This window comes from Opisthorchis viverrini (genome assembly GCF_000715545.1).
Source record: "Opisthorchis viverrini unplaced genomic scaffold opera_v5_73, whole genome shotgun sequence".
NCBI lineage: Eukaryota > Metazoa > Platyhelminthes > Trematoda > Opisthorchiida > Opisthorchiidae > Opisthorchis > Opisthorchis viverrini.
In genome coordinates this window covers 426,547-452,648 of record NW_008751729.1, presented here as the reverse complement: position 1 = coordinate 452,648, position 26,102 = coordinate 426,547, and the positions used below count along the sequence as shown (strand labels likewise).

The 26,102-nt window shown below is 45.9% G+C and overlaps 1 protein-coding gene across 1 annotated transcript in view; it reads right to left on the bottom strand.

Annotated features, from left to right (window-relative positions):
- The window catches only part of T265_04419 (hypothetical protein), a gene marked incomplete at both ends in the record, with an annotated part of 28,542 nt that extends 8,109 nt beyond the window's left edge, over positions 1 to 20,433 (bottom strand). Inside the window, 6 exons of the mRNA XM_009169164.1 lie at positions 4,975 to 5,175; positions 7,151 to 7,308; positions 9,145 to 9,541; positions 13,862 to 13,983; positions 14,868 to 14,948; positions 20,336 to 20,433. Of these exons, the coding sequence (XP_009167428.1) occupies positions 4,975 to 5,175; positions 7,151 to 7,308; positions 9,145 to 9,481 (696 nt within the window). The remainder of the gene's footprint in view (positions 1 to 4,974; positions 5,176 to 7,150; positions 7,309 to 9,144; positions 9,542 to 13,861; positions 13,984 to 14,867; positions 14,949 to 20,335) is intronic.
- Between the last annotated feature and the right edge of the window lie 5,669 nt (positions 20,434 to 26,102).

Genomic DNA, 26,102 nt, shown 5'->3' with positions numbered 1-26,102 from the left:
CGATGAATGGAGGCACACAAGAGACTTATGCAGATTTTGGTTTTGAGACTTGCACTGCGCATAAGCTAAGCTAAAGGTGCTGAAAAACTCCTATTGGGCGGAAGGAGAGACCTGACATTTAGGTGCCTGTGTGAGCACTTCGGAGAAACAAGCCAATGGAAGACTGAGTATTCCGGGGCCAAGTATAAGCTTCTGGTGTGGAATCGTGCACTCGGTATTGGGGACACGTAACGCAACAGACTCGACTCGCACAGAGTGCACTGTGGAGTCCAGACTAAGTAAGCAACTGTGATCGTACTTCGTTCATGATTGTGTGCGGGTGTCCAGTTTTCCTTCAATAAACGAATGGGTCAGGCAGTTTCGATGAATCGGTAACATCTATATGAACTTCCCGCCGACGTGGGCTTATCAACTAGCTCTGCAGAGAATTCTGAACATAAAAAACCTAAGGAAAGTGCTTACCGAAATAAACGGCGCTACCGCCAAGCCGAGTACAAGTTGGATCAATCGCCCGTAACCGTCAGTTATGTTCAGGCACAGTAAAATCGCGGAACTATACAGCTTAGGCTTAAGCAGGCGTGAAGTGACATACGCAAGTTATGTTCAAACAGCGTGTACCTGTACTTGAGACCCCATTACGAGGATGAGGCTCAACACGCAAGAACTTGTATATGGCCTGCTGTCTGCTGGGACAACAAAAACACACCAGTTGCAAAGCCCCATACCAGAGCATCAGACGAGTGGACTACAGAAGGAAAAAAGCGCTGTAGAAAGATTATATTTGTTTCACCACAGCCATGGTGTTTTGATCAAAATTAGTGGTGACTTAACACACGATCAGCCGTATCACATCGTCGGATACCAGACAGCAAGATAAGCGTAGACCTAGACAGATGAGGGTCAGAGGGTATACGGGACGGCACAGAGAATTACACCAAGTAGTGTCCTTTGTTAAGCAGTCTCGATAGGATAGAAAGACGAACGTTCGATAATCTTGCGGAGCGCTCAAGACATATTGAAGTTATGCGTATAGTCGTATTCAATTGTCGGGATGACCGCCTGCACAAATTTCAGGAAGACCATCATATACTGATGAACTGCAAGCTCAGCTCCCCCATCTGCCACAATTGCAATCAATTTCTTCATCACATCGGCCTGACGGCATGGGTGAATGGAAGGCATTGGGGGGCCGGATAAGTGAGGATTTTGTTCCATTGTCACTGTTTTCTTGGCATGGTCTTGGCTGATTGGATGGAAAAAGTGAACCAAAATAGCATTGTGTTAGACAGGGCCAGAAACGGATGTATACAAACGATCTCTTCAAATGATGAACCCAGTCTCTTCTAGATATCAAAAAGGTGACAGTAACAACATGAATCAAGGTTTCTCAAAAACTATGGGTAGTTCGTCCTCTACTAGATTGGCAAGAAATATATCAACTTCATTCGGAGAGTAACAATTGTATCGTGTGCGGGTGACCGTCATCTCGGAGGAAAAAATATTCTGATATTACGCATCAGAAGCACCCATAAACGAGATGGCGAGACGGCCCAAGTGGTTAGGGCGCGAATTTACTGACTGGAAGGTCCGTAGTTCGAACCCGACCTCTCTCGACCTCTCGACTCCCCTGTCTAGGCTTGGGCAACCTGTCACTATCCCAGCCCTCGTGCAAGCTTCGGGTGGTATGCCAGTTAGGCACCGAAAGGGTGCTACACATGAACATTTTTTTATAAACGAGACCGACCTCGTTTGGGCCTGAACGTGCCCGCGAAATACTCAAAGGTGAAGCATAGTTGGACTAGCTCTTTAAGGGGGCTACAACACAATGTAAAATTTATGATGTACTGAAGAGGTTGTAGGGGGCGACAGTTCATCCAGTCACAGTTAATCGCACCTGTACGCCATGGGTATCGGAAGTTTGTTCGAGAAAAGGAGCGCCAAGTGTGGTGTAGTATTAGTGATAGCGTTTGACCAGAGTCTTAAATAAGACTGGGTTATTTTTGAAAGAACTCGGCGGCATGGTGACAGCGACACCAGTGATAAAAGTCAACGTTTTACTACTGTACATCTGTCTGTTAAAACAACGCCTTGCATGTTTGTTGAGAGACAGCAAGAGAGAGGGAAGCTATCTGGTGCTAATCCAACATAAACATTTGAGCTGTCTGGATACACACTCAAACAATTTGGATAGACACTGATAACGATATTTGATGAGAAAATATACAGAGATGTTCGTGTGACTGGTGAAATGCTTCATCCTTCACTCTTTTCGTCTTTGTGAAAAGAGTTAAACGGCATTTTAGAATGACGAAGAACCTGATTTAGGTCCCGTAGAGGCTATGAAGTCAGATGACACACATACTCACGGAAATACCCCATGTGATTGTGTGAAGCGTGGATGAAGCAGAAATCAGCTGATAATCGAATCGGAAAAATAAGCAGCACATCAAGAATTTCGACAAAGATTGCAAAAGGTCGTACAAAAGATACTCGGCAATCGACTACCATGGAATTCTGAAATTTGAGAATTGACAGCACTCGCTATTAGAAAATGTCAAGAGTTATGCTGATACAGTAGGTTAGTGTGTGGTTGACGTCATAAGTTTGAGAATGACATTCCGGTGACCATCAGTAGTGGTTAACATTAAGTGGTGACGTTATGTTACCGGCAGTTCACAATGATAAAACGCAGGTCAGAGCGAAATTCGAACGAAAGTGCTGTATACCTTTTACTTTGGATAAGAAAATACCCAGCGTTGATGGGCGCCAGCTTCGAACAGTCGTACAAACGTAACTGTATCTTAGGGGTGGACATTGTGGAGGAGAACTCACAAATAACAGTAGGGTTAAGGCCCAGAGCCACCCAAAAAGAACATATTCACTTCCTTTCACTCTGCAACGCTCGCGGCTTGAGAGACAACCTTAATTCATTCCATAAGCCCTGATCTTCCTCTACCCCATGTATTCTACTACTGACAGCGACCCGAAATCCGGTAATAGGAGACGTGGGTCATCGCGGCAGTCGGCAGTTTCACATCGATGGCTCTTCACGTCTTTCCTTATTCATTCTCATGTCTACTCTTATGTCACGCCATTTCTTCAAGTATGTGCCTTAAAGCGTGATTATGCGTGTTCTGGTGTCTTACCCAAGTGGGCACTTGGATGGCTCCTTGCTCTTCATATCCCTCGATACAATGGACATCCGTCAGCGACTACTCGCTTTGCTTGAGTGAGCCAGGAAAATCAACTTCTTTCGACAGTAGTCCCAAGATCGGTTGCTTCCCCACTGAAGCCAGCTCCAATCCCTGCTAAAAATTCTCATTCGGTGTAAGAAGAACAGATGGGTTTATGAACATCTTTCCGGGAAGTAGTTCTTGCACCATAAAGTTACAAAGGCTAAGACAGTAATATTTGACAAATTCATGAAAACAGTGAACCAAAAAACCGAGGGAGAGATGGTAGTGACTACCTGTCAAGTTCAAGTAACCAAGAGCATGACCTGGGGTTGTCAAAACAGGTTGTGGTGTAGTAGCACTGACTGTGTGTGTGAGGGGAGATGAGTTAGACCATGGTAAGTCCAACTCGCGAACAAAGCGTTTCCGTCGACAAAAAAGCCGGGTTGCAATCTCGGATGGTGAGAGCCTAAGCCACTGCGATTGTGCGGTGCTGGACCGAATCCGGCCGTGCCCAGTATCATGCGACATACAGCTTTTGAAATTTTGCACGGTCTGTCACACTCTCGCAATCGTGCACCCGTCCGGTTGATCACCCAACGCTTCGTTTGGCTAAACATCAATGCCTGGTTTAGCAACGTCGGTACATATACTGTTCGGTTCTTGTATTCAGTGGCGTGTGTCAATCGCTTCGCTCGTTGGCAAGGGAATATCCCCAGTCCCCCAAGTCCCGACCGAGACTGTAGCTCCAGCGTTCGTTGAAAGCAGGGTAGCGAACTATGGCTGACCCGCAACAGAGACAACTGCGGTCCGAAATTCGAATCTTCATTATTTACCTGGGATGTCGGATATTCATAGGAACCGATGACCTACGATCTTGCTGCCAACGACCTCGTAGAACACTTCTACCAACAGCTAAGAGCTTCGCTGCTTGCGTTTGGTCTCACTCCGTCACGGATGGAAGCACTACACTGAGTAATCTTAGGCAAAAGGAAAAGGACTGTCAGTGCGTACGGCACAGCTCTACGACTTCCAGTAGAGTACGCCTCACCTGAAAAACAGAACCGCATACTAACAGCTCGTACTATCACCTGTTAGCGTTACAGCGACGCCTACACGCGAACAGACCCGTTGAGAAGAGACTGGGTCTTATCGTGGTGCGGTGGTTTTCGTACCTCAGTAACCCAGTACCCAGTTATACTGGAGGATACCCATAAAACATCCAGTCTCTTAGACCTGCAGGTGGGGGGTTGAAACAAGTGGGGAGATATCTTATTCAAGACACGGACTGCCTGACTAGCATCACGTTGATTACCGCTGCCATGTGGTAGGGTTTTGAAGCCAAAGGCTTTGGTTGAGAACCCTAATCGTCCTATGTGGTAGGTTTTGAAGCCAAAGGCTTTGGTTGAGAACCCTAATCGTCCTCCTGTCTACACCTCGGCAGTATCTCAGTTCACAGACAACCATGAAATTTACAGATAAAAGGATTTTTATACCATATCGGCTGTCGCATGGTGACATCAGCCTTATTCGTTGCAAACGGCGGATAAGCGAAAACCGCTTTTCATCTTTTTTTTAAATTTTTTTTCTCATCTCTCAACTCCCGTCCTGTCCAACTTGATAATCACCCTTTAGTAGATCGCAGCTGTAGACACGCCGGTCAGACAGGGTGAAAGCACACTGGGAGGTCTTCGAAATGATTACATTAAAATAGTTAACAAACAATCTATCTAGTTCCCCAACCACAAATATTCATATGTAAATATGGCCAGATAAGTCTAAAGGGAGGAATAATATAAACTTGCCTGAAGTCCTCATACATCTCATCTGCCGTCAAAGGATCCCCGTGTTCATTATAGCCATACAACCACATGCGCGGAGTCTGGTAATATTTGTCATAGGTGATATATAGATCATAGGTACGAGTAGAAACAATTGTATCTGGATCGGATCCGAGGTTGTGCGACTTTGGGATCGATGGACAAACGCTAACAGGATCAACCTAGGGGGAGGACATAAAGCGGTACACTGAAAAAGTGCCGGTTGGACAAGCACTTCCTTGGCCAAGTCGCAATTCCGTTCACGTAATGGCTCACAGCAAACGGAGGACGAGAAAAATTAGCATTTTCCCACTGAATACAAACAATGGGAAACACAATTAAAAGAATACTACCAGCGCTCACAGAACTAGCCACAACGAAGACGACATTCAGGAGTGACAGGTATAAAGTTCCGGCCGATCGGCAAACGGATAGTCTAACTACGGTGTACACTGAGCAGCCATGAAACATCAATCAAGAACAGAAGAGAGAAAAAGTAAGCGGGGAAATCATCAAGGCGGAAAATGTAGCACAAATTACGCCGAACGCTCAACTGTTCACGACGAGAGGATGGAAGAGTTGTGTAGTACACACGATGCCTGGCTACCCCTTACTTCTACCTATCTCCACCCTATCTGAACTCGGGATCCTCAAATTTGTGAGCAGCCAAACCATCCCCAGCTAGGTGCTGAATTCACGTGAGCAAATTTGTGGAGGTACTAACCAAAAGTTATGTGAGTATGCAAAATGACCAAAACAATTCAGGTGATATTGTGGACGCAGTATCTTCCCATGAGTAATGCAAATGATGGGGCTTTAGTTGAAGCTGGGAGTCTCAAGTTTTGAAATCATGAGCAAGAAATGATGCTCACCAGTGAGATGTGTTCTTGAACTGAGTTATCCGATAGTACATTGAAATCAGTTAAGGAATAGCACATAATTCATCATTGTCGGAGCTTGGAAAAGGAAAAAATGTTGACCTAAGAGCGGTGGAAATAAGTAGCAGATGGGTTATGTACAAAGTGAACCAACTGGAAACGGCGGTCACTATGTTTTTTGCCTATTCATCAGGATTGTGTTTGAAAAGGTAATGCAATAAATTTGATCGTAGCATAGGAGCTACGTGTTTCCAACAACCATTGCAACCGCTCAACCGCTTGGCGTACACGAGGGTGGCAATGGGTACACGCACAACAAAGCGTTCAATCCACATCCATTATAGACTGAATCAGATATAAGGCCACATTCCTTTGGAGAGAAGCGGAAAAAAGTACCATACAGTGGCGAGAAAAAGCTCAATTTTGAAGGTTCCAACGCTCAGCGTATTACCAGCATGACCTAAGTGAAGAACAACGTTTTTATCGCAAGTATTCAATGTAAACGCCGTGATGGTTCGGAAGGCCAGCTACGCAAGGGTAAAGAATCATTTGGCAGTAACGGACGGGAACTGTTAGAACGTTTGAAAACCACTAAGAGCTCGTATCATGTAGAGTAATTCCCCACTATTGATTGCGGTTATAAAGCTAGGTGGATAACACGCCATTACCCCGGAAGGATGTTTGCTGCTGGCGAACCAGTAAGTTTTCACGCTTCATCGAAGGCTGCATGGGCATCAGCATCTGCATCAGTATTACAAGAATGTATAGACGTGGGGAAACTGAATAAATTGCCATTTACAGGCTACCAAGAGAGAATTATCTCACAGTAACAAGAGCTTGATCTCAACACGGATTCAGGAAATGGATACAGTGAAGGGTGTTGAATAAGGACTAATTCGAAAAAGCGTGTTTGCATCATCAGATAAGCAGGAATCACCAGTCTGGATGTCACATACGGAAACCTTTCCTCTTGGCAACAGAACAAACTGTCCCACATTCCGCGGTACATTTTAGTACTGGCGCGTTTTTTAACCCGTATTCGAGGAGCATTCTAGTCTAAACAACCGACAGAATGCCATGTCCGAATAAGACGGTTTCAATGGTAAAATGATTTCCAAATATCAAGCAGCTAACTGTTTGCGGGAGTCATCTATACAAAAATGCTACCAGAGCTTGAGGACATCAGTTTACCCAGTTTTCCAGGTAATAAACGCACAAGCCTTACACACCAAAAAAGGTCAAGCAACAGTAAGTGATAAGTACACCAAACAGAAAGTACCTCATCCAGCATTCCACGCTGCATGAACGCCTCCATATCTTCAGCTTCCTCTTCTTCGTCTTCATCCTCATCTAGCCCAACAGCGTTGTCTCCGACATGACCTGGTGCTATACCACGTTGGTCAGTGGGCATTTCGGCCGGCTTGTCTGTATCTTCGGCTGTACAGAGAATACAGAAACCACAACAATAATGATGAGTTGACGAAAGGCGATACCGGAGGTTGGGTGAGTATATAGGTTACCTACTTCGAATAAAATATTCCTCAGATGCTACTGTGAAAAACCTTAAATGGGGGGGGGGGACCGAAACAGCCCTAAGTACAAAGGAGCCCTTATCAACCGGTCTTATTATACGGATTCGGATTTCTCGCACTACAAGAGAACCGTATTCCTATACCACAAAAAATCTAGCCTGGTGGTGCACGCTCAAGAATTAGGCTGGAGAGCATGCTACATAAGGGTGGGCTATTATGTCAAACACAAATCACGACCTGAAAAATACTGAAGTAGACATCCTTGGCTAGATGCAGTTCCCAAACCTAGTTTACTGGTTTCAGGACATCGATGACGCATAAGCTATAATTGCTGACATATGCTACTGTCAAAGACTCGTTTTAGCGCAGTGAGACTACAGCCAGCGAGTTGAGAATATGTTATTAATAGAACAAAAGACTGGCTTGACAACCATGGGTATCGACATGTACGAATGATAAACGGATATCGTGAAACTTCGGTTATAATCGAGTGACTCGGAATTTAAGTGGAACATGTTTCGTCTGATGCTGCTGTAGTTTACCAGAGGGACCGCCTGACGGGGCTGGCCAAGATGGCAAATATAAGAGGCAAAATATGATGTTAATGTGTGGATGAGGCTTTCAAAGAAGTCGATGCATGAAACCCTAAAGTTCTAGGGTATTTTTTAGAGTGAACGATCCTGACTCTTGTGATCAGTAAATCCGAAGGACACAACACATTGTAACCATTGTGGTAGGATTTAACCCTAGATATATGACCACGATGAATGCGACACGGTACTGCAAAGCTGCTAAGTATGCATAAAGGCAAGAACGGTTTCCACAAGCAAAAACAATGTCTTAAGTAAATCCGAAGGTGTGGAAATGTTTCCACTCGATCGGAGTTGAAGATCATACGACACTGAATCTTGGTGACACAAGAAATGGGATGTGATCAAACTACCCAGCTCAGCGAACAAACCAACGACCACCTTAGACTGCCTGAGCTACCAAAATCTTGGTGCACAAGAAATGGGATGTGATCAAACTACCCAGCTCAGCGAACAAACCAACGACCACCTTAGACTGCCTGAGCTACCAACATTCTTCTCAATAGAAAATGGGATACTGACGCAGCCAGCGGCGACGCCTGTCAATATATCAAACTCAAGATTACAGCTGACGCATTCAGTTTGCGTTGCCCATAAAACGAACGTCGAATGTGACTCAAATACTTCTGCAAAACAGAAAACACCTGGGGACATGTCAGCAAAACGACGTGTGTGACAGTCAAACACCCTTTCGGTGTTACAAATTGTTTTTAGGTTTCCAAGAGGGCTTTCTATTCCACAAGATGTCCAAGGTCATGTACATCTTGTAATGCATTAGGGAATGAAAAATTAACCGATAAACGGAGGATTACTGTGTGGCGTGTTTATGGAGAAGATTGGTTTGCATACTGAGTTCAAGGTGGTTAGGGTTCAGAGCTACTGGTCGGAAAGCCCGTGGTTCGAACCCAAACCTGATTTCTCGATGGTTCCTGTCTAGGCTTGAGCGAATGGTAGTACCATAACTCCTGCGCTTCCTTCGGGTCACAGGACAACTATGCATCGAAAAAGTACCACAATTCAACTATTATTATTGATTTATTTCGTTTACTAGCACCCTGGTGTTGCAGACAAGTGTAACCAGTTGGCTTAGTGTTTCTAAACGACGAGCTCTTGGTAGGATACGGGGGGTATGACGAAGATATAAAACTCACTATAGGCGGAGGCATAATGATGAGTATCGACCCAACCGCCTTCAACTGTTTCTTCCAGGTCTTCGTTATGGTTATCCACCTGTTTCACCCGTTTGTAGCAGGGAACGTTGCGTGTCAGAAGATACTGTTTCGCCACGGGTAGATAATCTCTTGGGGGTTTGTCTCCCGTCATCCATTGCCACGTGGGACAGTGGTGAACCAAGAAGTCACCGGCAGCCACAAATTCCTCCGGCGTGATGACTCCCGTCTCCTTGAACTTGGATGTGCGTAACACGGGAACAACGTATTCCGCCAGACCTAGGGCAGTTCGTGTCACAGCTTGACGAATGGAATCCATAATTGAACAATTTCCTCGTTATGCCAATCGACTGGTCAAGCCAAAAGGGGTTACACAATTCTGTGAACAAAAGACACATTAGGTGTTAGGAATAAAAAATCACACATGGCACTGCGTGATAAACGAGTGCTTGTACACACAGGCAAACTTTCTAAAGTGAACTACGCGGACGTTAATGCAGTCCTTTTTCAAGTATCAGACGAAATTATATATATATATATATATATATATATATATAGTGGTGATTCCATCTTAAAAACCGGTTCACGAACATTACAAACGGACTGGTGGACACGATACCAAGCCCCCTTGAAGTGACGGAGGAAGTTAGGTTATTCAGCCCGTTCTACGCTCCAACAGGGACGGCCTTTTCAGAATAGCAGACGACAAAAACTGTGGCGTGACAACTGATCTCCGTTTGGTTGTGTTGAACCAGAACAGACAGACGTTAAGTTTCACTATGTTAAATACCGCTGGTGGGTCATCCTGGTAGTACCTAACGAACTTGATGGCTAGGCTTGAGGTATGGAATGGTCCCACGGTTTGTGCATACGTTGGTGCAGCATCGGATCGCCTTAGTTGTTCCGGTCAACACTAAAAACGCAAAACAAAAGGAATTGAAATGAATTGCCCACAGATGGTGCCGTTGTGTGGCTGCTAAGTTAGTAGTCCAAGTCCTCAAGTAACGTTGTGAGAAAATGCTTAGTTAATCCAAAGTTGTAAATGCAAGGATGAATAACGAAAAAATAATGGAGCCACAGTGGTTTCCCCTGCTGTTTTTTTCCTTGTGCGTTTATTATTACTTTTAAACTTTCACGAATAATAACTCCGCTTGTCGAGCCACAACTTCTCCTCCAGTGATGTTAAGCCGCTTCTCAAGTCCAATCCAAATCAACCGAGAGTTTCAGTTCAGCTGCAGCACCCTTTCGGTGCCTAACTGCTACGCCACCCGAAGGTTGTACGAGGGCTGGGATAGTGACAGGTTGCCCAAACCTAGACAGGGGAAGTCGAGAGAAAGAGGTCGGGTTCGAACCACGGACCTTCCGGTCAGTAAATTGGCGCTTTAATCACTTAAGCCCCAGTGCAATGGCATTATGGAGTATATTCAGCCATTAGTCATATCATCTACAATCTCAAACTGCATTGTTTTCATCCATTTATGGGACAGGAATCGCACAGCGAAAACGTCACGTGACCGCACTAAGAACGCAGTCGTTTGCTATCAAGGATTTTAATACCGTCATTGTCGCTGAACCTGATGGCAACAAGGTCAGGGACACGTTAAAGTACGGAACAATTTACTCTGCTCATTGTGCAAAGTAGAGTGGAAGGGTATTGAGACAACACGCCCTACTGAAAGCGATGATAAGGCGAGCAGGGTAGGTGTACCGTGTTGCAGAAACTGTGGTAGTGGTCAGCCGACTGCGTTGTAGCTTAGAAAGCGCGTGCAGAACCGCCCTGGTATGAAGGCCGTATGTACCTATCCGACCATGTTCATGTTTGCTGCACGGAATAAGTTCGTCAGCCATGGCATAATGAAATATACACGGTTCGGATGGTGTTTTAAGACGTAGCCTTAATCTGCAGAAAAGGTCACTGAAATCCGGTGCACTCTTGATGCTACTGAGTGCACAATGTTAGCTGGCCATTGTCTTCATAAATAAACCAAATAAATGGGGAAACAACAGGTCACGGGTTTGGAAAACGCTTGGAACTGATTGAGTAGTCATCATTTTCGCAAAAGCTTGGGACTAATCGGTAGATTTATTGCTGGGCAACATTTCACTTTTAACACAAAGGCTTGACTAGGTTACGAGGTCGGTCGAGATTTAAGGGAGGAAAAGAACCAATCATGTGAGTCAGGTTAGATCACTGTTAGGTGTTTGCTAAGGAATTTTGTTTGATAGGGAAGCACGCCACGCTCAGTTTTGGTACAACTGAAAGATCCCTTGCCGGTTGAAAGGATTAAGGACCGTGTGTATAAGCGTAAACGCAACGATTGCACGAAGGTTTACAGAGGACTAACAGCTAGGGAATTTTGCACCATGGTTAGCGAGCACAGGATAGATAAACCATCGAGGAATGCAAATGAATACAGGGCACTGGTCAATAACTCAACGATGGCGTAGGACATAGAATGGATCTGAAGAATGTAGTGGATATAAAATCGGTACTGCGAGTCACCCCACAGCACTGGAAATCAAAAAATGTATGGAGAGTGGTCTTCGATAAGCGGAGTTGAGACGTGACGATGTGGAGCTGTCAATGAAGTAGAATCATTAAAAAAGATTGGAACTCCCAAATCGACCAAAGTTCACAGGATCCCTCACCCTTGCACGACTATCGTAGCACTAGCTCACCCACAGAGGGACAAAAAGTGCAAACGACGTTCAAGATGATATCTTCACGTGAAGCGAACCGGAAGAACCAGACCCTAAGCTGGATTAAAATCCGAGTGGGTTCCCCATCGGACTTAACACTTGATAACCTAACCTAACAAACAAAATCCCATAACAGACGCCTAACACTGATTTAGACTAACTTACCTGATTGGTTCACCTTCCGCCCTAGGTCTCGATCAACCTCGTAACCTAGTCACTTGGCCTGACGAAGCCTATGCCAAAAGTGAAACGTTGCCCAGCAGTCAATCCGCCGCTTCGTAACCTAGCAACTTGCCTGACGAAGCCTATGCCAAAAGTGAAACGTTGCCCAGCAGTCAATCCGCCGCTTTTTTCCCAAACTTTTGCGAAACTGATGACTACTAAATCGGTTCCAAGCGTTTTCCAATCCTAAACCTGGTTTACGTGACCAATGTCTCGTGGACAGATTGGTTACGCATCTAGATGGATGTATTTATGAGTTCTGTGAACACACATGTGGTCCGGTGAGGCTGTTTATACCCTTTCTGGGAATGGTCACAGCAATTCGACCAAGTGGACATACTTTATATGAAATAATATGAAACTCATGCATTCTTCAGTGTTAATGTCCTCGAGAGGAAATCCCGAAGTGAGCGTTCAATGACTGGCTACGGGCAGCTAGGGACAATCTTTACATAATTTCAGTAACAATACTTGAATATTTGACTGAATGGTGGGAAACTGTCTCGCAAGGATATCTTGAGTGTCTACTATTGGAAGTCAGGTACATCATATTACACGTGCCAAGGACTTCCAGACTATCGAAACAGAAACTTCACGCGTCACAAATCACACTCGCCAGTTATGGTAAGGTTTTCAGAGTGCTAGTTCACACCACTGCGGTCATTCACTGAGAAGTGTTCACAATTCGGGTGAGCAAATTTTATGTTACAACAAAATCTCCCCGTTATGCCATAATCATTTGATGCGTTTGATTATTTTGCTACCTAATGCTGTTAGAGATGATAGCTACTAGTTCATTGGGCTAAATAGCGGTCACTTCAGCTGACTGACATCATCAATGCGCCCTTGCGTAGTGACGCTTCATGTGACCACTGTCGCACTGCTCCGGTCTGCTACACAAGGACGCATTGATGATATCACCTCGACTGGTGAAAAGGTTTACGACCAACTTGCCTGACTCAGTGAACCAACGAACGAATATACATTATACCTGAGTTACCAACATTCACCCCAACAGAGAGCTTTCATACAATACCATTAGAAGTGTGCGCATTATGTTTCCCCATTTGGACAGCGCCAGTGAGGATGTGAGCTTGAAAAGGGCTTCCAGGATTAAATCTCTTTTAGTATTGAGAAGCTTCATATGGTTTCATGGCATCTGAATGGGTTGTGGGTGTTAACTGTGACTTCAAACAAAGATGGGGGTATTGAAGAGGATGTAAGCAAATACATCAATTTGTTTCCGTCGAGCAGAGTAGTCTGATGTTTTCTTCCATTTCTATCGCTTTTGAAGTATAGGTGAACAAGCTTGCTTCTACCTGTTCGCAGATTTCCTAAACAAATGGACATGTTTTTACCGTAATAGGCGATCACCACCCCAGTCACCGTGGAAATAACTTGAGAGGTGGCAAGGACCAAATAGCAAGCTAGGGATCCTGATATTCTAAATCCACTCCGTCCTCTTACTTCAACGTTCTCGATTCCGAAAATATTAGGGTTGCCATTAGAAAACTAATTGTGTGGTACATTTTCTGGTGTTCTTAGTATTAAAGATACATGCGCAGATCATGTACTTCTTAGGTCGCAGATCGCCACTAGGGGTTAACCATAAGCTGGTTTACATTCAGCAGCGATGGTCTGCTCAGCCTAAAAAGCAAGTTAGTTTGTGGTGACCATTATCTAGAAAGCGCAATGCGGAGTCAACATACCACCAAGAGAAATTCTTTGTGACTCGGAATATATAAATAAAGTAGTGCTGGTTTATGAGCGCACTTACACAATCTGCATACCATAGACGACTGACAAACTCTGCCCAGTCGATTGGACTTAACTTTTCTCCAAAGTGCCAAGTTATGGTTGGTAGAAACACTCGATCTTACGGACACAGATCTTTGTCACCTATAAAAAGGAAGAGTAAACAGCCAAGCAATCAAAGAGCACGTGAACGGCGCGTCGCAGCATGCCATCCTCCCGCACTGTTTTTTGGATGGGCAAGCTATCCAAATGTGCGTTCGGACAATCTCCTGATGTGCTTACTTCAATAAATTACAGACCACCGGTAAGGGCGGTTTTTTTCCTTACAAGGAGCACAGAACTTGAGTCCTCCACATGGCAGTCCAACGGTCGGTTGGGTCCAGCTGTCTCACCTATCCCTAATTATTTTCTTTGTCTATACCATTCTGCCATGATTGATTCGGCTGGTTGGCACGTATCTTAAACAGCCACCTCGCCTAAATATATTTTACACTGGATAAATTTGTCTAGGTTTGTCATAACCGAGCTAACAGTTTCTCAGTGCAGCAGTTATCGTCGCGTGCCACTCAAGGGAAGACTAGTGTAAGCCGTACTCGACACTCTGCGGGCTTTACAAGCTTGTATGCCTCAGTATACATTAGTTATCTACCATGAGGCATATAATATCTACGCTGCGCCAGCGAAACAAATGTACCACTCTTGTCTTGAATCGGAATTAAGTCATAACAGACATTTGCATGGAAAACGGATACTATTTTCGATTCCAGCACCAAAACAGTGCTTACCGTCTCATGGAACTTGAAAAATCGACCTTGAGGACCCAATAAATGACAAACTAATGGAATGGTGGTGGTGAGGAACAGTGGAACGTTTGAACACTAAACACGTCGTGGCAGAAACAGAACGAGATTTTAACTGTGCATTGGACAGACGCTGAGGAGCACCGGACATATAGTTTTTTACAGCACGGACCATAAAGATCAACAGCATGCAGGAGGCATGACATCAGACCGGCTGAAGGAACTTACAAGTGGTTTATATTACTAGCTGGCCTGTCGTAGCAGCACACTGTGGAGTGATTTTCCGAAGGCACAGGTTCGTGACAACTTCTGCGGGTAGAAAAGAAGAGAAAATAGTGAGCCGAAGTCTAGTAGGCAAAACCATGCGAAACAAATAATTACTCAGAAATTAATTAAAACTGCGGGTTTTCTAAACCACAATGGTCAGATTTTCGACCACGCAGCTCGATGTACCACGGCCTATGTGAACCCGCCGATGCTAGTGGTGTGGTGCGTGAGACTGCTGAGCGCATGTGCGGAGGTTGCTATGTATGGGGCTGTGACAGTCTTTATATATTTGAGCGATGTGCTAGCTGCAAGCTACGTATGCAAGAATATCGAACGAGATGCTGTGTGGTGGAACCACCAGTGGAGGGTAAATGTAGAATGTGGGTTTTGAAAATACCGTGAGGTAGTGATTCTCCAGGGGCGGGAGTTCAGTTTCAGGTTGGTGACAGCATATGATCTGGTCTGTGTTGATAGTATCCAGCAGAAAAAGTTGCTCGTAAACATGACGGGCATCCGGATTCAAAGCGGTAAACCCGCAGCCTTGCGCTCACACATCCAGGAGACAAAGTTGTACGAAATATGTTCGTTCAGTGCCATTACAAAGAACACAAGCACAACTATTAGACATTCACATTTAACGTCCACTCAGCACAAAAGTGGCCAGCGCAGGATAATGCTCTCAATGGACTATTACGCGACGGTGGGTGTTAGGGTATAAAAATCGACGTGTGACGAGGACGCTCGGCATGACTTTGAAATAGAGAAGTCAGCATAAAGCAGCGCGGTCGAGCGGGCAAACGCTGCATTTAAGTCTTAAAAACGATTGTTGGTCGTCCATACGTGGCGATGTTCCAGAAGTTCTCGACAGCAATGCACCATCATCATCGTCATCATCATCAGACAAAAATCGTTCAGCTGTATCACCCCAGCTGCCATGCCACCTGAAGGAAGCACGAGGGCCGGAATACTGCCAGGTTGCTCAAGCATACACGGGAGAAGTCGAGAGGCAGAGGTCGGGTTCAAACCGCCGATCTTCCGGTCAGTAAATTCGCGCTCTAACCGCTTCAGCCATCTCGGGGACAGCAACATCTGTTTTGATACTGATGGATTACCACCGTACAACCACAAAATTCGTCTAATTATATTTCAAGCCTTAATATGAAAAGAAGACAAAAAGGTGGGTGAGCGATGGGACCTGGTGATGGCCTATGGCAAGAATACTGAGGTGTCTACACGTCCAAGCGCCCAGCCGGACAATCTGGAGGGAGACTGAAGACATGAAAGCCATTACCACCGATCAACCGCCAAGCGCACGAGGGGTCATGGGGGCCCCATCTTTGGAGGTGTACTGCACAAAAAACACCCAGCTGTTTGTAATCTTTTTAACACTCTTCTGCCAAACCATACGTTGTCCAGCTCGCAGTTTCCACCAATCTGAAGAAAGCACAGAGAACAACACTGGTTCCAGTAGACGATGTTTCGGAATGTGTAGCACATGACCGAAACAGCGCAGTTGAGGGTGCTGGGAGTTTCCCGCGATTGAAACACCGGCTGAACCACCCAATACCCGTTTACTAATTATATCGTTACGAATTTGCGGACGCCACCCGACCCCAACAACATCCCCTGAGGCATCAGTGGTGCAAAAAAAACTTGAAGACGCCTCAAATCATCTGTCCTCAGAGGTGATGTTTCGCAACCATGCAACAACATACCCCTTATTGTAGCTTAATATACATGACCCTTGTCATCATCATCATCATCAAGGACAGCATGACATCAGTGTTCAACAGTGAGGCATCGCTGCCGTACAATCATTTATTTGAAAGCCATATTGTGAAGAAAAGAATAATCGTGGATGAGAAAGGAACTTGGTGCTAGCTTACCGCAATGATTCCGAGGTCAGCCCATCCAAAAACACCTGCACCTTCTCGTCCTCTTCAGAAACGAGAACAATATCGTCTGCATATTTCAGGCCGATAACGTTTTCGTTGGAGGCTATTAGAGGCCTTCCAGAGTTCGTCCCATTATTTCATAGATCATCCCATCACCATCATCGACAGCGTGAAATCAGTGTTCATCACCGATGCTTCACTGCCGTACAACCCTGATTCATTTGAAAAGCTTATTGCAAAGAAAAGAGTAAAGGTGGGTGGGGAAGGGACTTAGTGCAAGCTTACCACTATCATTCCGAAGTGCCTACACCTCCAGACATTCACTCAAGCAATCTGGATAGAAACCAATAACAAGAACGCCACTGACATCCGTTGAAAGCCATATCTTGCAGCGTCTCCAACCAGGCCAGTGGGGATCACGCGATCCCCATCCTGGAAGGCGAGTAACACCAACAGCACCCAAACGTTTCGTTATCTCCTTCGCGCCCATCTGTCAGGTCAAGGGTTGGTCACCTCTCTGCTTCCGCCACTCTGAATTGGGCATGGAAAACAGCAATCTCTACGACAAACGATGGTTCGGAACACACAACACATTTTCCAACCAACGCAGCTTCTGGTGCCGGACACATTTTTCAATGAAGGTACCCGTTGCACAATCGAAAACGCGCTTTCTAACTGTCTCATTACGGATTCGCCGACACCAACCCACACGAGCTATGGTTCTGAGACAACGGTTGTCGAACACCTGAAAACGTCTCAGTTCCGCTGCTCGAATAGGCCAAGTCTCACAGTCATACAACAAAACAGCCCGTACTATAGCTTGATACACACGTCCCTTCAGATTCAGGGATAAACCATTCTGACTCCATAGGTGTCTCAAGTTAGCAAACGCGGCTCGAGCGTTGCAGATTCGTGTACTCACCTCATCTACCACACTGCAATCAGAACTAATACAACTTCCAAGATACGTAAAGCGCTCCAGAACTTTCAGTGCCTCTTCCTGGATTGTAAGTGACATGCTCAGTGACTGCACGTCCACGGACATGAGCTTACACTTTGTGGGTGCAAAGTGCATGCCAAACGATGGGATGACTTTGGTCAATCCATCCAGAAACACCTGCGCCTTCTCCTCCACTTCGAAGACGAGAACGATGTCGTCTGCGTACCCCAGATCGACAATGTTTTCGTCGTAGGCTATTTGAATACCAGGGTTTTTAAGACCTTTAGGCATTCGTCTCATGATTTCATCGATCAAGAAGTTAAATGGGAATGGTGAGAGTGATCTCATAGATCAGGAAATTAAACAGGAATGGAGAGAGTGGGTACCTCCGACGGACATCACTTTGTGTACAGAAGCTTTTGGAGAGCTCTCGATCTACTTTCACATGTCCGGAAGTATGAAATCACAAACAACTTATTATGTTTACAAACTTCCGGGGAGTTCCCTGATGAGCCGGTGTATTAAGAAAAACGGACCGGTTAACCGAGTAGAATACGCCTTGGAAATCCAGGACTACTAAAATTGTCTGCCGTTTGTACGTACGGCGCTGTTCTAACATCTGATTGTGTGTGAACATTTGGTCAATGCAAACTCCACGAGGCCGAAGCCCTAATTGTTGCTCTCTAGTCAGTGTCTCACGAGCCACCATAAGGCGACGAAGCACAAGCGACGCCAGCAGTTTCGTTACGTGATCAAGCTGGTCACTTTGTGGTTAGTACACTCAGTACGACCCCTTTTTTAAAACAAGCACTATAACCGACTCAACCAGTTGTCTGGGACAGTTTCCTTTTCCCAAACACAGACAAACAGATCAGATAAGCCCTAACTGAGGACTTAACCACCATCTTTGAGCAATGCGGGGTGAGGTCAACCGGACCAGAATCTCGGTGGCGCTTGAGGGAACATGTGCAGCCACAAATCTCCGAGGTCCTCAGGGGTTCCACGTTCTCCAGAAAGAGTGGGCGTCATCATCATCTACAGCATGACATCAAAGTTCAACACCGATGCTTCGCTGCCGTGGGGGATTGAATATTGACTTAGAAATGTCTGGGGATTTCGGCGCCGAATGAAGCGCAGATGTTGCTTGCAACACCGATGCGGGACGAACGGAATTATCAGCCTAAGTGCTGGGTCTACAAGAAGAGAGTTAGTAACGAAGTGGAGAGAGGGAGAAAAATTATGTGAAAGGGAAGGGAGGTGTCAGTAGTAGCATGTTTTCGCTTACCCGATCTGCTGTATGCAGAGAGCAAGGCGACACGGCTGACGGAACCACGCGAGGGTCGATGTGGCATGAGTTCATTTGCATGCGTGCAATTTGTGGTTGTATGTGAGCTGGGATGCCATCAGGGCGCCCACGCCCATACAGGAGGAGGACTAGGGTCGTCAACCAAAATCTTTGGCTCAACAGCCTGACCACAAGGCAGCCATGTATGGCACGATATACAAGTGTATTAATGTTTTTATACAAGTCACCAAACACGTTCCAACCCCCAACCTGGAGGACCAGAAGACTGCGTTCACCACACCCCTAACCATTGATCAAGCTGGTATGAGAGGCTGCCAGTGTCGCGCGGCTATCCCCCAGTATAGCTCAATCGGTTGCGTGGGCGCATAAACCATCGCACCATGATTAGGTACCGTCTCAATGTGGGGGTGTTGGTGAAAGGGTCCATAATACAGCACTGTCCACCGTTACTTTACGGTCGTGGGGGCCGTCCACTGTGTCGAAGACAGGAGAAGGTTGGTTGCTTTTGGACCTCGTAGGAACGTATCATGGGGAGATGAAATTACCAATGCTTGAATGCGATGAAGTTTGCTCAGCAACAATCAACTACTTTTTCACCAGACGAGTTGAGTAGTCTGTGCTAACTACGCCGGCTGCGAAAACTGTGCCGATTGATCGATGGCCTCGCCGTGCTGCTTCTGGGGTAAATTCCGACCGGAAGATAAAAATAGCAGAGAACGCGTGATTTAGAAGAACAGCATGGAAAACACAGAGGGCCCTGTCTACTTTAGTGCATGCAGTCTACTGGGTTGGGGTATTGAAGATCCACCAGATTAACGGTGCTGTGTAACCAGTGACAATTACATCCATATTCTTGTACTTAATCATTGTCCAGTCAATCGTTTCCGCTTTGACTCTGCCTAAATACTTCCTACACCCACACTTACGCAAAAAAACGGTTTAGCTGTAGCAGTCTTCTGGTGCCCAGCTGCCACGCCCACCGAAGGAAGCATGAAGGCCGAGGTACCGCCAGATTGCCCAAGCCTAGACAGGAGCAGAAATGCAGATGTCAGATACAAAACATGGGCCTTCCCGTGAGTGAGTATGTTCCCTAACCACTGAAACATCTGTCATACACTACCTCCAGCAATAAGTTGCGGTGATCTGAATCACCGTATCTGCGCAGGTGATTAACAGTTGTCAAACTGAACTGATATAGCGGTACACGGCAGTTCCCGGGGTCGAAAAATGGGAACCAACATCACGAGCCAAAATCCACTAAACAAGACTGTAACGCACCAAAACTTACCCACAAATCACTCAAGAAAGCACCACACACCAAACTGGCAATCGAGCTTCCCAAGCACGCGCCGCTCCGAGCGGGCTACGCGAGCGCCAAATAAGCTTGTGATTGGTCAATTCTCGGTTCAATTGATTCCTGAGTTGGGAAGGGCATGTCGCAGGCTCGGTTTGGTCTAGTGCGTATACTGGATTCCGGGTAAAGAGGGCTGAAGGAAGGGCAGACTAACTAGGCCTCACGAGCTGGTTTTCGTGGACATGTGGTTAGTGGAGCACGCTGTACGCTACCGATCTTACAGTATTACTAAGAGTAACAATGGTAGTCAGGGGTTCACGGGTTGATACATAGGATCAGGACTTTCGCCCAAAGTTACCGGGTCAGGTTTATACTTTCCGTTCAGCGGCTTTCGTTCGCCTGATAGACATAAGCGAAAAAGGTCTAGCGCCGGTCTATAAGTTCTCATCGTGGGGCAGAAATCATGCCGGCGTGAGGACTTAACTAAAGAAGCGTCTAAACGTGCTTTGAACTGGATGATAGGTGCGGCATGAACGACCGCTGGAGGAAGGTGATTCCGCTCACCAACTACCCGAAATGAGAGAAGTCGTTGCCTAATAAGTGTGTGCGCTCCCAACCTGAAAGCCTTCCTACTACGTCCATCCCTTACGTTAGTTGGGTCAGCTTTGAAAACACTGCTGGCCAAATTGTTCAAACACGGAATAGAAGAATGTTATGCCCCCTTGTGGGCGACGATGCTCCCGGAGAAGGAGGTCAAGCAATGCGACACGAGGCTGGTAGACCACGGATTTAAGGCCGGAAAGCGTTTTCATATCAGCTCGTTGGACAAGCTCGTTGACACTGACGGCCTCCTCGCTGTTGAGTAGATAGCTTGATTGACATACTCAAGAAGCTGTCTGATATATAATAGAGTATCCGGAAGTCCGTGCGACTAATACGGGGGAAGATACGCCTAATCGTCCGTGGAATGGCGATTGTCTTTTGGGCAGATTTTTCACCGCGGAGTGAGGGGGACATATTCAAGGACAGTCAGATAAATAAAACACATTTTGCTATCTATCCTCGTAAAGCCTTCTGGTCCATTCTCACCATCCACGATGAAGACATTCGCTGAATTTTCTTATGATGACATAATGATGCACTTTTTGCCGTTCAGAGGAAGATTCAAAACCAACGACAACTGCCTTTCGGCTTCCACACCCAATGGGGCACAGGCATTTGAACCCCATGGTTTCAATATTTCCAGCAGTTTCGAACGTTATAGCGAAATGCGTTTGAAGGTGTGGGACGATGTGAAAGGAGGACGTTACACTTAGCGTTTGGATGTAAGCTCTCCCCGCACTTCAGCCATACTTTATTGAGCTGGAATTCGGCCCACGTGCTTCCAGAGGTCTAACGGCCTCGCCAATCAATACGGCCACATCACCCTCGATCTTGGACTACTTTCACTCCCATTACATCATGCTGTATTGTCTTGGTTGACGAAAAGTTCTACTGTGTGCTTACCGAGTAAGGCTTCGCGGTATCGGCCCCGCGTGGTGAACAAGCCGGGTGTGGTTGACATCCAGAAGATACAGCGAGCCGGCAACAGGTGGAGTGCAGAGTTTAGAGGGGGAATGACTAAGATGGTAAAACGTTTTTGTTGAACTTATGGGCTGTCGTGTAGAGAAGAATGACGGGAAAAGTTGGATGAAGCACAGTTACCGGCTACTTTAGCAGTGCGGTAGTACCATATTTTGATAACCGATATTCAGATTGCAGCTGAGCCTAGTTCCACAAAAACATAGTTTGCTTGGGGGAGAAGGCAAGTGACGGACAACCAGCAAGAACGTATCTTCTTGCTAGCCCGAGTAACTCATACTGTTAGGATGGCGTGCCGTTCATGTTGCACGTATATCTGTGTCATCCTCTATTGAGCTGGATATGAGGGAGGGGAGATTTGTATTTTTATCAATATTGCGGAATATATGCAGCTCGGATGCTTGTTGCATTAGAATCTCCTTCCGATGGGCCGATGAGCTTTTATACAAGTCAGGAATCCAAACCGCTTTTGCACCTGGGGAGGACCCGGTGAGCGGGATTTGTTGGGACCTTCCAGAGTTCTCATTATGACATGGTCATGGTGGACGCTTCAGTGTAAGGAAGTGATTACTGTTCAACCATATTTAAGGTGATAAGAGATTATAGATTGGCTTTGTCGTCAAATATGCTGGCCTGGAAGCAGCGATGGAATCTATCGTTCTCGACGGAAATGCTCAACGATGGCTTTGGCAAACCGTTATTCCGGCCATCATACACGGCAAGCTCTATAACGTATTCTTCGACGGAGAAATAGAAGCGATGAACAATCTAACGAAGGATGAAACAACGTTGGATTCTACCAGAAGACTAGAGGCAACTAAAAGTGATCATGGACAAACCGGACTGCACCAAAAAACGAAAGCGCCACTTAACGACACAACCACATATCGCTGCTTGGTACGTGACCAAAGCAAGCAACTGGCAAACAAATCAGTAGAAACTCAGAGAATTCCCAAGATCTCAATAAGGTTACAAAATTGGAATGTAGGAGGGTGAGAACTCGGGATTCAGCCCCTTTCCGCTTCTACGGACTCCAATAAGCACACAAAAAGGCTATACCCATCCGACCGATAGTATCACTCCCGGGAAGGGCTACCTACAGTCTTTCGAATGACAATGGAATAAGTTGAAACTTCTCATCGGTGGATCCATATACTCCATCAATGATGCGGGACAATTTTCGGCGAGAATGAAGAACGTAAACTCGACAAGGATGGAATAATGGGTGCATTTGATGTGAGCTCATTACTGACGTGTGTAGATGTCCACTCTGCCAGTACAGCTGCGGCCGGATTGTTGTTGACGCGCAAGGACCAGATTCTGGGTTACTACGGCAACCACTCAAATTTTCACAAACAAACCTGTATTCGGACACGTCAAACAGGTTAAAACGGGCCGCAGCACAGTAGACTCCAAGAAGAAAGAAGGGAAACGCCTGTAAAAGTTGCTCCAGATAAATGGACACCCAAAGAATTTCATTTGGAGATTGCTTGGAAAGCCAAATGCGACTAACGCAACTGCACAAAATGGAAGCAAACGAGTTACCCACCCGCACATCAAGAACACCGCCGAAATGACCGCGAGGCTCTCACAACAGCGCAACACGACCTGAAAACACTTTGTGGAGGACACTATCAGACCCAAATGGGTAATAAGACCCACTGATGTGGAACAATATCGTATACAGGAGTTAATGGAAGATTGCGACAAAAGACATACAGGGCAAACAAGAGTGAAAGTCTTCACCGGAACACATGAAAGTAAGCTCGCTACAGAAAGGCAAGAATCACTTCCTCCAGTCATCGAGCGCAAAGATCAGGAAGGACACGAGTTAAACTGGAGCAGCGTTTGCATATTGGTTGAAGAGGAAACGAAGAAAGAACACGAATTTATGGAAACCCGATACTCCACCGAATAAGCCATCAGAAGGGTATTGAAGTTGACCCCATTTATCAACCCCTGAGAGTAATAGAACGCAAGAACCACGTTGCTCTGAACCGAGAAAACAACCTGACGAGGAACTTGTAAAATGAGAAGTGGGCCGGATTCAAGCGGACACGTCACTTGAATTTGAGGAGACGCCCAGGCAACGAACCAAAGTACCGAAATGGCCAACGGACGCAAGGCCGCAAGTCAGCACAGTGCAGAACACGGAGCGGTGCAGCATGCCAATCACTCCCGATGAGTTCACCAGCTTCTGGTCTTATGTGAACTTCTTTGTGGCGAAGTCTTCTGAGACTGATGAACCTCTACCTCCTGACCCTTTTGATGGGGATTAATTTCAAAACTTGTTGAGAGTATACCAACTGAAGAATAATCTGGTCGCTGAAATTTTAAGGGGCCGAGCAACAACGGAGGAAAGGGTAAAACAAAAAAACATGCTTATCTCTTGATGAATTATCGTAAATGGCGGAATGCGAATAGAAACAAGCAAGCGGTTTTTGTTTTCCAGTAACTGGCTAGGCCGATTTGAACTAGAACTAATCACCTATGCTGATAATGGCTCAGCAGTTCAGTCAATGGCCAGAGTCACCGAGACCATAAGTGGGGACAGTGAGGTAGAGAAATTCGCAGTAGTAATGAATCACAATTTGCGTAATAGAAGTGTGACGTAAGATGAAAGTGGATGGTTTCCCCGGCATCTATGTTAAAAGGGAGTTACATGGAAATTTCCTTGAGGGTAGCGAGATCTGCCGCATAAAACCGATTGAGGAACGTGGGTAAACTTGCCGAATTTTTGGTCAAGGCATACTGGTATAGCAGCAGAACACCAAGATGGTCAAGCTTAAAGAAAGTATTTAGATGGTTGTATGAGGCTCTTTGAGGGGGCGGCTTGGGTCAGGAAGGCAGTTCCTTTGTACTCGCAATCGAAGGCTAGAGGGGTTGAGAAGGGGCAGTCGAGAAGGGGTAGTCGAGAGTATGAGAGAAATATCTACGTGGGTGTGGCAGAGTTTTGACATCACCGTAGTAACGTAATTTGGTCTGTAGATAGCCCTGTAATAGATATAATTACAGGGGTGAAATGACAAGTAATGTTTATTTTTGTGCGCAGCGCCATTTAGGTTGGTCAAGGGGTCAACAAGGGTAGAATCAAGCCGATGTAGAACCACAGTTGAAGTTGGTTCATATGGAGCCCATGTGGATGTAAGACGTAGGAAGGCGGAATAAACACTGATCGTGCTGCAAAAATCGATGAAGTGCCTTGAGTTACCTAGCAGCCAAGGACTTGCTAATTATGCTAATAAGAAGGTAATATAATAAAAGGGGTGTTGAACCAGTATAAATGTGTTTCTACTTGGCGAGTATGAAGTTCACCCAGACGCGACCACCGAGGCCAGTATTGGTGGTAATAGGGGTGCCTTGTTTTTTCGCTGATCGCCAGCCGATCACCTGGCGTAAGGCCAGTGCCAGAGTAATTGAATTTCTTTGGCCAGGTGGGGGGGGGGTTAGCTAGTTTTATTTTTGTGCGCAGCGCCATTTAGGTTGGTCAAGGGGTCAACAAGGGTAGAATCAAGCCGATGTAGAACCACAGTTGAAGTTGGTTTATACGGAGCCCATGTGGATGTAAGACGTAGGAAGGCGGAATAAACACTGATCGTGCTGCAAAAATCGATGAAGTGCCTTGAGTTACCTAGCAGCCAAGGACTTGCTAATTATGCTAATAAGAAGGTAACATAATAAAAGAAGGTGTTGAACAGTATAAATGTGTTTCTACTTGGCGAGTATGAAGTTCACCCAGACGCGACCACCGAGGCCAGTATTGGTGGTAATAGGGGTGCCTTGTTTTTTCGCTGATCGCCAGCCGATCACCTGGCGTAAGGCCAGTGCCAGAGTAATTGAATTTCTTTGGCCAGGTGGGGGGGGGGTAGCTAGTTTGGCAACGTGCAGGGAGGTCCATATTTGGAGTAGCTGGAGGGGACAGTAGCCGCGCGAGTTATACACGGCGAAAAGATTGTTTTTAGGTCTGCCGTGTGGTCTCGTCAGATGTGCAAAGGGAAGCGGCAGACAGATGGGAGGGAAAAATGTTCCATTTTATTTGGGAGCCTCATGAGAAAAATGATGGTTCTTCCGAAGCCTTTGGAAGATTGGAGCAGAAATATCTTAGTGGCCCAACAAAAAATGACAACTGACTCTCCTCTCTGAACGAGTAGCGAGCGCTCTTCGTCCGGAACCCTTTGGC